Raw genomic sequence first — 13,953 nt, 5'->3', positions numbered from 1 at the left:
GAAGTACAGAAAATATTAGTTAGAACACCAAGAAGAAAAGCTCTAGTGGGAAGGGGGCAGGATGGATTATGGTGAAATACATTGGGAGTTGCTAGGCTAAGTGAATTTATACATGTATTTATTGCATAGTTCCTTGAGATGCTCTGTGAATGTCTGAGAAGAGGGGAGACGTGAGGATTTCCCGATCTTATTCAACCACAAGATCTGGCCTCTGAACCTTCTGTATCTTCTAGCATTCCTGGAAATGCAGTTTGGGAAATGATCAATCATTTGGTAGAAACTAAAAGAGCTAATCCAAAATCATAGTTATAGAATTTGTTGATCTTTACTAGCATCACTTTAAAGCCAACAGGGAACGTGTATTTCTCTGCTGCCTTTACCTGTTGATGAGGTAGAAACAGTAGAGTGGGGAACGGAAGGGAACCTGGGCCAGGAGTGAGCACACGGAGGGAGGGGAGGGTGTCACAGGTGCCATTGTTGATGCTCACCACTGAGGCACCCACGTGCCTTGAAAAACAGTGGTTAAACAAACAAGCAAACAAACAAAACCCAGAGTTCTCCTAAAAACCCAATAAGTATCTGGAAGTCTGTACTAAGGAACTGCCATTTTCTTTGCAGTTCTTGGGAATACCTAAATTGATGCTTTCAACTCTATATGGGAGTGAGAAAACACGGGCAGGAAGGAGGGAGGAGAAAAACAGGAATATACATGGAAACTCTTCATCAGGAGACCAGCCTTTTGGAAATGGCACTAAACCCCAAAATAGTTGGTATTTTTAAAAAATATAAATAAGTAAGACTGGTAGACTTCAAACAACAGAAACTTTTATTCTCTCACAGTTCTGAACGCTAGAAGTTTGAAATCAAGCGGTCAGCAGGACCATGCTCCCTCTGGAGGCTCTTAGGAAAATCCTTCCTTTCGTCCTCCCAGACCCTCCTGGTGGCTGCCCGCAACCCTCAGTGTTCCTTGGCTTGTAGCTGTCTCACTGCAATCTGCCTCCATCATCACCTGGCCTTTCTCTCTTTGTCTCTGTGTGTCCTGTCCTCTTCTTATAAACATACTAGTCATGGGATTTAGGGCCAGCCTTAACCCAGAATGGTTTCATCTCAGACCTTAACTAATTACATGTGCAAACGCCCTGTTTATGAATAAGGTCACATTCTGAGGTTCTGGGCAGACATGAATTTTTGGAGGCGGTATTCAACCTAATGTGCCCTCTTGATTCTGTTTTATTTTCTTGATACTCATTTTTTCCATTAATTGTTCTTCAATAACTATTTTAAAGCTTATTAGGAAAAAAGTTTGTTAGGAATGCCCATCAGGCATATAGGTTGTTATATTATATATCTGAACTACTAATTTCTGATTTAAAAAGGATGAAGAAATCATTTTTTGCACTAACATATTCCTTGCAAAGTCATCTTTTATAGAAAAATTGGAAGTCCATATAAATATCTAGCAGTGGGGAGTAGTTTTATACATAAACTCAATGGAACATTGTCTACTCACTAAAGATAATTTTCAAAGCTCTACATATATAACCTAATACATCTAAAAAGCATATTATATAATTTTTTCTTCCAGTTGTATTGAGATGTAATTGGCGTACAGTGCCATATAAGTTTAAGGTGTACGGCATAATGATTTGATTTATATACATCATGAAATGATTATCACAATAAGTTTAGTGAACATCCATCATCTCATATAGATACAAAATTAAAGAAATAGGAAAAAAACCTTTTCCTTGTGATGAGAACTCTTAGGGTTTATTCTCTTAACAACTTTCATATTTAACTTACAGCACTGTTATGTTTTTCATGTTATACATACGTCCCTGGTACTTATTTATCTTATAACTAGAAGTTTGTGCCTTTTGTATAGCCACTCTGACAGGTGTGAGGTGATATGTCATTGTGGCTTTGATTTGCATTTCCCTGATGAGTTGTGATGTTGAGCATCTTTTCATGTGTCTCTTGGCCATTTGTATGTCTTCTTTGGAAAACTGTCTATTCAGATCCTTTGCCCTTTTTTTAAAATCAGGTTGTTTGTTTTTTTGATGTTGAGTTGTATGAGTTCTTTGTATATTTTGGATATTAATCCCTTGTCAGATTTATTGTTTGCAAATATCTTCTCCCACTCAGTAGATAGTATTTTTTGTTTTGTTGATGGTTTCCTTCACTGTGCAAAAGTCTTTAGTTTGAGGTACTCCCATTTGTTCATTTTTGCTTTTGTTTCCCTTATGTGAGGAGTCATATCCAAAAAAGTATTACTAAGACTGATGTCAAAGAGCTTACTGCCTATGTTTTCTTCTAGAAGTTTTTTGGTTTCAGGTCTTACATTTAAGTCTTTAGTCCATTTTGAATTTATTTTTGTGCATAATGTGAGAAAGTAATCTAGTTTCATTCTTCTGCATGTAGCTGTCCAGTTTTCCCAATACAATTTATTGAAGAGTCTGTCTTTTCCCCATTGTATATTCTTGCCTATTTTGTCATAGATTAATTGCCCATATAAGTGTGGGCTCGTTTCTAGGCTCTCTATTCTGTTCCATTGATCTATGTATCTGTTTTGGTGCCAGTACCATACTATTTTGATTACTGTTGCTTTTAGTATAGTTTGAAATCAGGGAGTGTGATACCTCCAGCTTTATTCTTCAAGATTGTTTTGACTATTCAGGGTCTTTTGTGTCTCCATATGAATTTTAGAATTATTTGTTTTAATTCTGTGAAGAATGTTATTGGTATTTGATAAGAATTACATTGAATCTGTAGATTGCCTTGGGTAGTATGGTCAATTTTACCAATATTAATTCTTCCAATCAGGAACACAGTATATCTTTCCATCTGTTTGTGTCATCTTCAATTTCTTTCATCAGTGTCTTTACTTTTCCAAGTATAGGTCTTTTACCTCCTTATTTAGGTTTATTTCTAGGTATTTTATTCTTTTTGATGTGATTGTAAATAGATTGTTTTCCTGCTTTCTCTTTCTGATAGTTTGTTGTTAGTGTACAAGAAGCAACAGATTTATGTATATTAACTTTGTATCCTGCAACATTACTGAATTCATTAATGAGTTCTGGTGTTTTTTGGTGACATCTTTAGAATTTTCTATGTATAGTATCATGTCATCTGTAAACAGTGACAATTTTACTTCTTCCTTTGCAATTTTGATTCCTTTTATTTCTTTTTCCTGTCTGATTGCTGTGGCTAGGACTTCCCATATTGTTTTGAATAAAAGTGGCAAGAGTGGGCATCCTTGTCTTGTTCCTGATCTGAGAGGAAATGTTTTCAGCTTTTCACTATTGAGTATGATGCCGGCTATGGGCTTGTCATATAAGGACTTTATTATGTTGAGGTATGTTCCCTCTATACCCAGTCTGTTAAAGGTTTATAATCATAAATGGATGTTGAATTTTGTAAAAAGTTTTTTCTGCATCTATTGAGATGATCATGTTACTTTTTTTAAAATTTAATTTTATTTACTTTTTATACAGCAGGTTCTTATTAGTTATCCATTTTATACATATAAGTGTATATATGTCAATCCCAATCTCCCAGTTCATCACACCACCATCCCCAACCCCTGCCGCTTTCTCCCCTTGGTGTCCATACATTTGTTCTCTACACCTGTGTCTCAGTTTCTGCCCTGCAAACTGGTTCATCTGTACCATTTTTCTAGGTTCCACATATATGCGTTAATATATGTTATTTCTTTTTCTCTTTCTGACTTGCTTCACTCTGTATGACAGTCTCTAGATTCATCCACGTCTCTACAAATGACCCAATTTCGTTCCTTTTTATGGCTGAGTAATATTCCATTGTATATATGTACCACATCTTCTTTATCCATTCATCTGTCGATGGGCATTTAGGTTGCTTCCATGACCTGGCTACTGTAAATGGTGCTGCAATGAACATTGGGGTACATGTGTCTTTTTGAATTATGGTTTTCTCTGGGTATATGCCCAGTAGTGGGATTGCTGGGTCATAAGGTAATTCTATTTTTGTTTTTTTAAGGAACATCCATACTGTTCTCCATAGTGGCTGTATCAATTTACACTCCCACCAACAGTGAAAGAGTCTTCCCTTTCCTCCACACCCTCTCCAGCATTTGTTGTTTGTAGATTTTCTCATGATGCCCATTCTAACCGGTGTGAGGTGATACCTCATTGTAGTTTTGATTTGCATTTCTCTAATAATTAGTGATGTTGAGCAGCTTTTCATGTGCTTCTTGGCCATCTGTATGTCTTCTTTGGAGAAATGTCTATTTAGGTCTTCTGCCCATTTTTGGATTGGGTTGTTTATTTTTTTAATATTGAGCTGCATGAGCTGTTTATATATTTTGGAGATTAATCCTTTGTCCGTTGATTCATTTGCAAATATTTTCTCCCATTCTGAGGGTTGTCTCTTCGTCTTGTTTATGGTTTCCTTTGCTGTGCAAAAGCTTTTAAGTTTCATTAGGTCCCATTTGTTTATTTTTGTTTTTATTTCCAGTACTCTAGGAGGTGGATCAAAAAAGACCTTGCTGTGATTTATGTCAAAGAGTGTTCTTCCTGTGTTTTCCTCTAAGAGTTTTATAGTGTCGGGTCTTACATTTAGGTATCTAATGCATTTTGAGTTTATTTTTGTGTATGGTGTTAGGGAATGTTCTAATTTCATTCTTTTACATGTAGCTGTCCAGTTTTCCCAGTACCACTTATTGAAGAGACTGTCTTCTCTCCATTTAATATCCTTGCTTCCTTTGTCATATATTAGTTGACAATAGGTGTGTGGGTTTATCTCTGGGCTTTCTATCCTTTTCCAATTATCTATATTTCTGTTTTTGTGCCAGTACCATATTATCTTGATTACTGTAGCTTTGTAGTATAGTCTGAAGTCAGGGAGTCTGATTCCTCCAGCTCCATTTTTTTCCCTCAAGACTTCTTTGGCTATTCGGAGTCTTTTTTGTCTCCATACAAATTTTAAGATTTTTTGTTCTAGTCTGTAAAAAATGCCATTGGTAGTTTGATAGGGATTGCATTGAATCTGTAGGTTGCTTTGGGTAGTATAGTCATTTTCATAATGTTGATTCTTCCAATCCAAGAACATGGTATAACTCTCCATCTATTTGTATCATCTTAAATTTCTTTCATCAGTGTTTTATAGTTTTCTGCATACAGGTCTTTTGTCTCCTTAGGTAGGTTTATTCCTAGGTATTTTATTCTTTTTGTTGCAGTAGTAAATGGGAGTGTTTCCTTAATTTCTCTTTCAGATTTTTCATCATTAGTGTATAAGAATGCAAGAGATTTCTGTGCATTAATTTTGTATCCTGCAACTTTACCAAATGCATGGATTAGCTGTAGTAGTTTTCTGGTGGCATCTTTAGGATTCTCTATGTATAGTATCATGTCATTTGCAAACAATGACAGTTTTACTTCTTTTCCAATTTGTATTCCTTTTATTTCTTTTTCTTCTCTGATTGCCATGACTAGGACTTCCAAAACTATGTTGAATAATAGTGGTGAGAGTGGACATCCTTGTCTTGTTCCTGATCTTAGAGGAAATGCTTTCAGTTTTTCACCATTGAGAATGATGTTTGCTGTGGGTTTGTTGTATATGACCTTTTTTATGTTGAGGTAGGTTCCCTCTATGCCCACTTTCTGGAGAGCTTTTATCATAAATGGGTGTTGAATTTTGTCTGGGATGGGCAGGAGAGGAGATGTTTACTTTTTCATTTTATACATTTGAATGTTTATCATGTGCATATATTATTTTCTATTATAAAAGAAATAAAGTTAAGAAAAAATTTAAAAATCATATCAATGTAATTAGGAAGGTGATTCTGCTAGGGGTAAATTTAAAAACATACAATTTTTACGAGCTGTAAATTATGTACTGCTTTAAGGGTATGAGAATAATGATTCCTTCTATAATATTGATAAATTATACAAAATTGTATGAAATTCCATTTGAAAGTACTTGGAACTCTTCAACTGATGTTATGTAAAAGACGATTTTTTTTTTTGGCCACACCGGGAGGCTCATGGGATCTTAGTTCCCCGACCAGGGATTGAACCTGGACCACCGCAGTGAAAGCACCAAGTCCTAACCACTGGACTGCCAGGAAATTCCCTAAAAGATGAAATCTTGAACTATTTCTCCAGTGTTTTCTCAGCTATAACTTGCACTCACTTTATCTACATGGTACCAAAATTGGCTTTAAATATGTGTTTTCCTTCTGTATCTAAAAATAAGGCTAGTGCTGGTGGCGTCTACTGTGCTCCAGGTACTTTTTCATTGAATGCTCATAGTGCCTCTGCAGGGTGGGTGGTATTAGTTCTAATTTTCCTATGAAGAAACTGAGGCTGGAAATATTGATCAACTTGTTGAAAGTCACACAAGTAGAGAGACCCCAAGGCAATTCAATTAGCTTGACCTGCCTCCCCATCCTTTTCATTTGGGAAAAAAAATAAAGGGAAATTAAGAAAATCATCTGGCCTTTTATTCTTGCCTTTACTTATTTCTTGTTTTCAGCAACTAGTTGTGCTTTTCTAACCTTGTCTTATGTCCTAGGAGAAGGTACTTAACAGAAGGCATCACAGGGGTCAGAGATTATAAACAGTTTGTTAGCTGAATTTTCGTAGATGTTTTCAGTAAAACAGAGAATTCACAGCTCAGTGATATTTTTCCCCCCAGATATTGTGGATGCTTTATCAGATCCAAAGAAATTTCTTTCCATTACGGAAAAGAGAGCAGACCAAATGAGAGCTATGGGCATTGAAACCGTAAGTAGCAATGGTCAATTAAAGACAGCCGAGTTGGGGAAGTTTGGGTGTCTAACAGTGATTACAAGAGCAAGACAAAGTAATAAATTAATAGAACAAGTTCAAAAGTGGTTTTTGAAACTGAACTTATCAATTCAACAAAAGAATTTCAAAGGTCTATGAGGACGTAGCATATTTAATAAAATGTGACCCACTTCCTCACTGTGGCTTCACTAACATCCGGGGATCCTGGCCCCATTAGAAATGAAATGGAAAACATTCATGATGCTTTTAGGAACATTTAGAATATAGGATGCTTTTGTGAGACACTGAAATACCAGCTAACCTTATTCAGTGTATTAATGAAATTGGCGTTTACTATTGTTTATTTTTTATAGTCTTGCATCCAACCTTCAATTTCAGTGCACAGTTGTGGTGTTTGCTTCTTTGTTTTTAAAACTCCCCTTACTCCTCAGTTTAGAATGGAAACGGAAATCTCTCCAGTAGCTGGAAAAAAAGAAGGTATACCCTGCTTGTAAAGGAGCTACATCTGCTTTCCTAGGCTTCATCATTTGTCTCAAGCCTGAGGAAACCATGTGTTTACTCCTGCCAAGCAAAGATCTATTTAAGGAATAGAGGCTAAGATGCAGAAGGGGAAAAGTTGATGGTACAGACTGGATTCAGTAAAAGGAAGAATGTGCAAGACATTTGAACGTGAGGTGGCATTCATTTGGGTCAGTATAAACATTTCTGTTCCAGAGTGACATCGCCGACGTGCCCAGTGACACGTCAAAGAATGACAAGAAAGGGAAAGCCAACACAGCGAAAGCAAGTGTGACCCCTCAGAGCAGCTCAGAGCTCAGGCCCACCACCACGGCCGCCCTGGGAGCTGGCCTGGAGGCCAAGAAAGGTAAAGGAGAGTTGTCTGGGCTCCTTGTCTCTTCTGGCAATTTTAGAATCTTTGATGCAGGTATTAAGAATTGTTAATTTTGCCAATTTTCATGGTTCCATAAATCTCAAGAGCAGCAGGTTTTCTTGTGGGTTGAACAAACAACTTAATTTCCCTGAGTGGTTAACAGGAAGTCAGTGTTTCATCTGCTACATCCCCTGCACTGTAGTCATACTGTGTACAATATTCGTAGATCTAGAAATGTTTACATTTGGTGTCCTTTATGGAAAAAACATTCACAGAGTGAACTTACCGAACTCATCCCCTCTCTCCTCCAGATACTACCATAGGCATGGGCAGTGAGCTTATGAACCAACAGAATCCTGATTGTTCTGACATTCCTGCATTCCTTTATTGAGAATTTCCCCCATCTGTAGATATTTAGCATCCGTGACTATTTATTTGTAAAATTATTGACGGGCATCTGAAGGCCAGTTCTGTGTGGTTACCTATGAATGAAACGAAAGATCATTGGAGGTGGCATTGCAAAGAATTATGTGTCCCGTGTGCTGGTATGTAGGGAGAGCAATTGTACTGATTATTTAAAGGGAACTTCCATTCTTATTGTCCAGGCCTCCATTCTGATTGGATGATCCCCATCCCATATGATAATTAAATATTGTAAATATTCTCCTTGACCTGAATCATTTACTAAATTTGCTCTTCTTACTTTAAGAATTTCTCCTTTTCCTAATGGTTTTCTACTCAGTATATATATCTCACATTTATATGTGAATTCAGCATCTTTGGTATAAGAAGATGAAGTTGTCTGTTTACTTAAATACACACAGTGCTGCAGTTTAAGGTAAGAAATGACAGGCTTTCCTTAACCAAAGCAGCATTGTAATTTAGCAGGAAACTAAGTGTGCACTGAGCTTTGTGAAACAAATTAGAGAATGAGACGGCACAAAAGTAGCCCCAGTTGTACTTTGCAACTTGTCTGTTTCTCCCTGGAAAGAATGTGGAACAAGGTAATGATGCAGGATTTGAGCGTTCCGTCCAGCGCTGGTCGTTCTTAACATCAGCCACCCAGACAGAGATAGAGAGTGGAAAATGGAAGAGTTTTTGTTTAGTTAAAGTTCTTGTGTCATGCCCACCAGCACATAAAGACATTAGTAATTATAGTGAATTAAGTGGCCTGCAAAAGCAGTGTGACTAGCTTTCAGAGGACAGAAGTGATTCTAGTTCTAGAAGGGACCATGTTTGTGTTTTGAACTGTTTCACTCCTGGTTCCAAATGAGATTACACAGGAAGGAGCCATTGGAAGAAAGCTCTCCCTTTCCCTCGTCCCCTCTGCAGACGCCCTGAGGAAGAGGGTCTACACACTTTCATTTTGGCCTTTTGTTCAGGAGACTTGGGAGCCTCCTCGAAGTGGCAGTAGTCGGTTCTATGAGAAATGCCTTTGCACCTTCAGGGACCTCACATGGCCCGAGGGGTAAGATGGGACAGGCTTCCACCCCTCTACCAGGCAGTGTTTGTGAGCGCTGACCTCTCAGAAACAAGAGGGAGAGGGCCCCTTCCAGCTGGCGCTCAGAGGAGACTTAAGGATGATGTCCTAACTGAGCTGGGCCTTGAAATGAAGGTCTGACGTGAACAGGAAGAGAAGGTGGAGGAGCCTGGGAGGAGGCCACATAGGAAGCACCCAGGGGTAGGAAAGGGGGCTGGGCCAGTCCTGGTCTGGAAAGGATCTGGGACCACCTGAGAATGGGAAATGACATCAGAGGATTTTTTTAAGAAGATTAGTACAGTCTTGGCAGAAGTATTCTTTAAAAGGAAGGAATGGATGCTAAGGGCAAGTGAAGAATTAGAGTATTTGTGCCTCTACTATAACGCTTATCACCTTATATTTATATTATATATTTATTCACATTATATTTATATGACGTGATAACAACCAGAGAAAGCAGTTATTGCTGACAAGACCACCCCTCTGTCATTCAGTGTGTCCCTGGAACGATGCCTAGTAAAGATCTAAAGTCTCTTCTCTTAAGAAGTAAATGGCTGATGAACGAATGAGCCATACTAATGGCCAGGAGGACCTGAATTAGGCTGGAAGTACTCAGAGGGAAAAGAAGGATGGAAATCAATTGGTGGCTTGGATATGGGACTTAGGAGGTAACTCAGCTACTTCAAGGTCAGGTCACAGAGAGAGATGGTGCTGTTGAGTGAAGTAGAGAACTCAAGAGGAAGAAAAGCTTTGAGTAAGATTATTCTGGTCCTGGACATCATCAGGTTCAAGCTGTCAGTGGTACATCTGAATGGAAACATGCAACAGCAGGGCTGTGGTAGGTAAAGAGGAGGTAGGAGGGAGAGAAAGAGAGAGAGTGAATGTGAGAATGCTTAGAAAGATAGCAGGAATGAAAACAAAGAAAAACAGAGAGAGATATATGTTATAAGAAGAATGAGTTTTGGAAGGTATTGTAGACAGTCCAGAGACGTTAAGACTGCATAATTACTGTTGGATCAGGGATGCCTAGGTGATGAGAATGGAAACCAGGTTAGAAAAATTGATGATTTAAGATATAAAATGGTTGTTGTGGAGAACAGTAGCATGTTGGTAGGAACCAGTGAAGAGAAAGAGAAGGAAAATGCAAGAGAGAGGTATATAGTGAAACAGCCTCTGAGGAAGAGCTGAATCAAGAGAAAGGAAATGATCCTGTTGCATAAAGAGGGAAGAGAGGTGTCCTGTCTGAGCCAAGAAGAGAAGTTTCAGGGTGAAAAGGAAGCTGTCAGGGTGGAGCCCGACAGAATTTGCTGTGAACATCTGTGAAGGTGAGGAGTCCTGAAGTTCTACATGATTTCTCTTAGACACACAGCCAAATAGCAATAACTGCACCAATGATGCTTGATTTTCTCTTTAATTTTAAGGATAAAGAATTAAGGAAACTCAACTAGTTGATTTCCAAATTACGGTTTGAGAGAAAACAAGTCATTTTTAATGAGCTGCGTTGATAAAAACAAAAAATATATATACTGAACCTTCAACTAGTCAAAATCTTTGGGGCCCAAATTGTAGAAATTCACCCCTACTTTCACACCAGAAGCCTGGAGACCTACACTATCTAATATAGAAACCACTGGCCACATGTGGCTATTTGGACTTAAAAATCAAAACTTGAGTTCCTCAAGTGCACTGGCCACATTTCAGGTGCTCAAGAGCCATGTGGAACTCATGGCCATCCACTGGGCAGCTCACAGATGGAACATATCCACTCCTGTTGGAAGTCCTATTAGACAAGCTGCTTTGGACATATAGATGAAACCAAGCATGTACCAGTTCCTGTTCTGTAGAGTGTGTTTTTTTCCTAACTAACTAAATCATTCACAGGAACTAACACTTTTATAATGTGTCTTTCTCCAAAAAAGACCAAAGGTTTATGTTTTCACAGGGTCCTGTTAATCAAGATTTCATTGAACAAACACCAAAAAAGAGTCTCATCAGACTAGGTCAAACTCTTAGTATTTGTTAGATCTCCAGAGGACCTTGCATGCCCCCCAATTCTGTGTGTTCATTTTATAGAAGAGAGAAAAGAGACCCAAAGATAGGGAGCTCTTAGTGATGCCAGGATAGCCTCCTCTGCCCTGCAGTAAAGCAGGGAATTAGCTTGTGATGTCAGACCTAAGAGATTAGAGAGTAGCCCCATGATCCCTTGACACCCCTATCACAAAATGTTATAGATCGGAAGACTGATTTCTCTCCGCCATGACTCTCCTTTTTTTCTGTCCTTACCACGCTCACACTGGATGTGCACATCTTCTTAAAATGAGTACAGCTGAAAAACAAGAACCTAGAACTTGACACCTATCTTTCTTGAATATTTCATACCTAGCCTTTGGGATTCTAACGGAAATCAATTATAGTACAGAGTGCACATTCGTCTTGTTTGCCTAAGATGAAAATCTGCAGTCAAACAGAACATGTTTTGGGATTCGCCTACAAATGTGGTTGCCATGACAACACCTGGCTTAGCATCACTCCAGTAACAGGATGACGTAGTATATTAATCTAGGTCATCATGACAGCGTCCTGTTCTACGATGGTTTGATTTCATTATTTTCTGTCTGGTAAAGGCATTTTTGGACTCACTAGTATATCACTTAAATGCTAAAATTAAATTCAGTTAAAGAAAGTGGCTGAAAAAATGTTTTGTTCTTTGATGATGGTTAAGCTGGGAATAGAGTTGGTAGTTAGTGGACTGATAGGATGAGCCTTCAAATACAAAGATAAAGGTAACGGTAATAGATGCTGCTGTGCCTGGTCTGATCTCCTCTATGGGGTTGGTGTCGCAACCCTCGGTGTCTGGGAATACTGGCTGACTGCAGATCACAGCTGCACTTTTCTCCCTAGAGTTGCCCTCAGACCATGCGAGTTCTCTTGCCTCGAAAGGAAGATTCTGTAAAATCTCTGACACCCTTAGCTGAGTGATATGGGGTTACAAAAGCCCAGTTTCCTTACCTCAAACTAGAGCAACACCAGAGGGCCATTTATGCTAAAGAATTTCCTGTAGGATCAGACCTAGGCTGGATTTCAGCTAGAAAGACACTCAAGCTTCTTCCTCTGCCCTATCCTGCTTCTCTCCCACCCTCTAAGGGGTTTCTCCTGAGAGCCTTCCCTTGATAAATCGTGTGTACCCAAATCCCCTTTCCAGGCTCTGATAGTAGGGAACCTGACCTAAAACAATAAACGTTTCAGGTAAGTGTCTAATTAATTGCTCTGTAATAGGAAACTAAGATGTTTATATCCATAACATTACATGCAAAGCTGCGTCAGCATCTTTAGATGCGATTTCAAAACTGTGAATTTGATATGATCACTTATTCTCTCTCACTTTTAATATACACAGTGACTTTTTGTTTCAGGTATTGAACTGATCCCTCAAGTGAGGATAGAAGATTTAAAGCAGATGAAGGTAAAATTACTCCGTCATTTTGCCAGCACTCTTGTGTTCTGCCTGTTGGTGAAACTGACTTATTTTTGTTTCTCACCAACTGTAATCATTGTGGTAGTACTACACAAACTTATTTGGGATCCTGTCTTTCTTTCCCTCCCCCCACAGGCTTACTTGAAGCATTTAAAGAAACAACAGAAGGAGCTCAATTCTTTAAAGAAGAAACATGCAAAGGTACAGTGTTTTGTGTGGGCAAGCAATATGTGTGTGTAGTTTTGTTTGCTTGTTTGTGTGTTTTTTTCCTTTCATCTCTCTGATGAAACCTCACAGCCAAAAACACTACTTAGAAACTGATACCAGCCAACTGGGCAGAAGGACCTTCATTTTAACTGCTTAGAAATGAAATTTAAAAATAGAATCCATTTGGGATTGGTTGTCACTGATTTGTGATCTGTGTTTCTAACATTTATTTCAAAAGCATAACAAAGCTTCACCCATTTCAAAATTGTTTCATAATTTGACTTTATCTAAACGAGTGGGCTGTCACCTGACTATTGAAAACCAGCGCATAGTCTTAGTCTCTGGGTACCGAAATTCCCTTAGTCACTGGCAAATAGTTTGCCATACACGGTGTGTCGGGAGATGCTGGCCAGCTCCAAACTTCTTACCCAAGCCACCTAGAGAAAGAGTTTGTCTCACCTTCTCCCCCATTATGTAAACTCTGCTTGCTGGCCTACTTATGGAATATAGTTGTTGTTCCTAGTTACCCATAAGAAGAGGTCTTTGGACAGTGATCATGAGGAATTCTAAGTTAGCTACAAATTTAAGAGAATAGCAGGAATTCTCACGTAGGTTGAAAAACTTCACAGCACCCAGACGCCATCCTGCTTTCAAGTCTTCCCTCACCGGGAAAAGAGACAAACGTGATATCTTTTTCCTTCCTAAGATGTATCACAACAGCTGCTGCTGGAAGGGTAAATATGTCCTCTTCCATTACGGGTAAGGAGAGCAAGAGAAATTTTAATTTCTTAACTTGAAAGGACTTCTGAATTCTTTTAAGCTCATGTTGCCATCCCACTTCTTTATACCCTGACCCCAGCCTCAAACCAAGGCACAGCCTGCAGAGCTGGACTTGAGTGATGAACCTCTGAGTCACTTCAAATACGAAGATGCAAAGAGTGCAGCCTGGAACTCTGTCATCTCTTTAATGGTTTGTGCTCCTTTGAGAAATTTGGCCTAATCTTGGCCTAGTAACAGTCCCTGTATTATTGGCTTCATGGATTTGCTGATATAGCGGTCACTTCAAAGACTGCTCAAATTTCAATTCTATTCAGTGGAATTCCTTTCATTGCCCACGTGGGAAACCCGCCAC

At 38.7% G+C, this 13,953-nt stretch overlaps 1 protein-coding gene across 4 annotated transcripts in view; it reads left to right on the top strand.

Moving 5' to 3' along the window:
* PLCB4 (phospholipase C beta 4) overlaps positions 1 to 13,953 on the top strand; it is a gene marked incomplete at both ends in the record, with an annotated part of 154,070 nt that overhangs the window by 114,789 nt on the left and 25,328 nt on the right. For all 4 annotated transcript variants that reach the window (XM_082856887.1, XM_082856886.1, XM_082856889.1 and 1 more), the window contains 4 exons: positions 6,676 to 6,764; positions 7,503 to 7,653; positions 12,553 to 12,602; positions 12,750 to 12,815. In XM_082856887.1, coding sequence (XP_082713013.1) covers positions 6,676 to 6,764; positions 7,503 to 7,653; positions 12,553 to 12,602; positions 12,750 to 12,815 — 356 coding nt within the window. The remainder of the gene's footprint in view (positions 1 to 6,675; positions 6,765 to 7,502; positions 7,654 to 12,552; positions 12,603 to 12,749; positions 12,816 to 13,953) is intronic.

The sequence above is a fragment of the Leucopleurus acutus genome, assembly GCF_964270905.1.
Source record: "Leucopleurus acutus genome assembly, chromosome: 16".
Taxonomy (NCBI): domain Eukaryota; kingdom Metazoa; phylum Chordata; class Mammalia; order Artiodactyla; family Delphinidae; genus Leucopleurus; species Leucopleurus acutus.
This window is presented reverse-complemented; position numbering and strand designations above follow the sequence as displayed.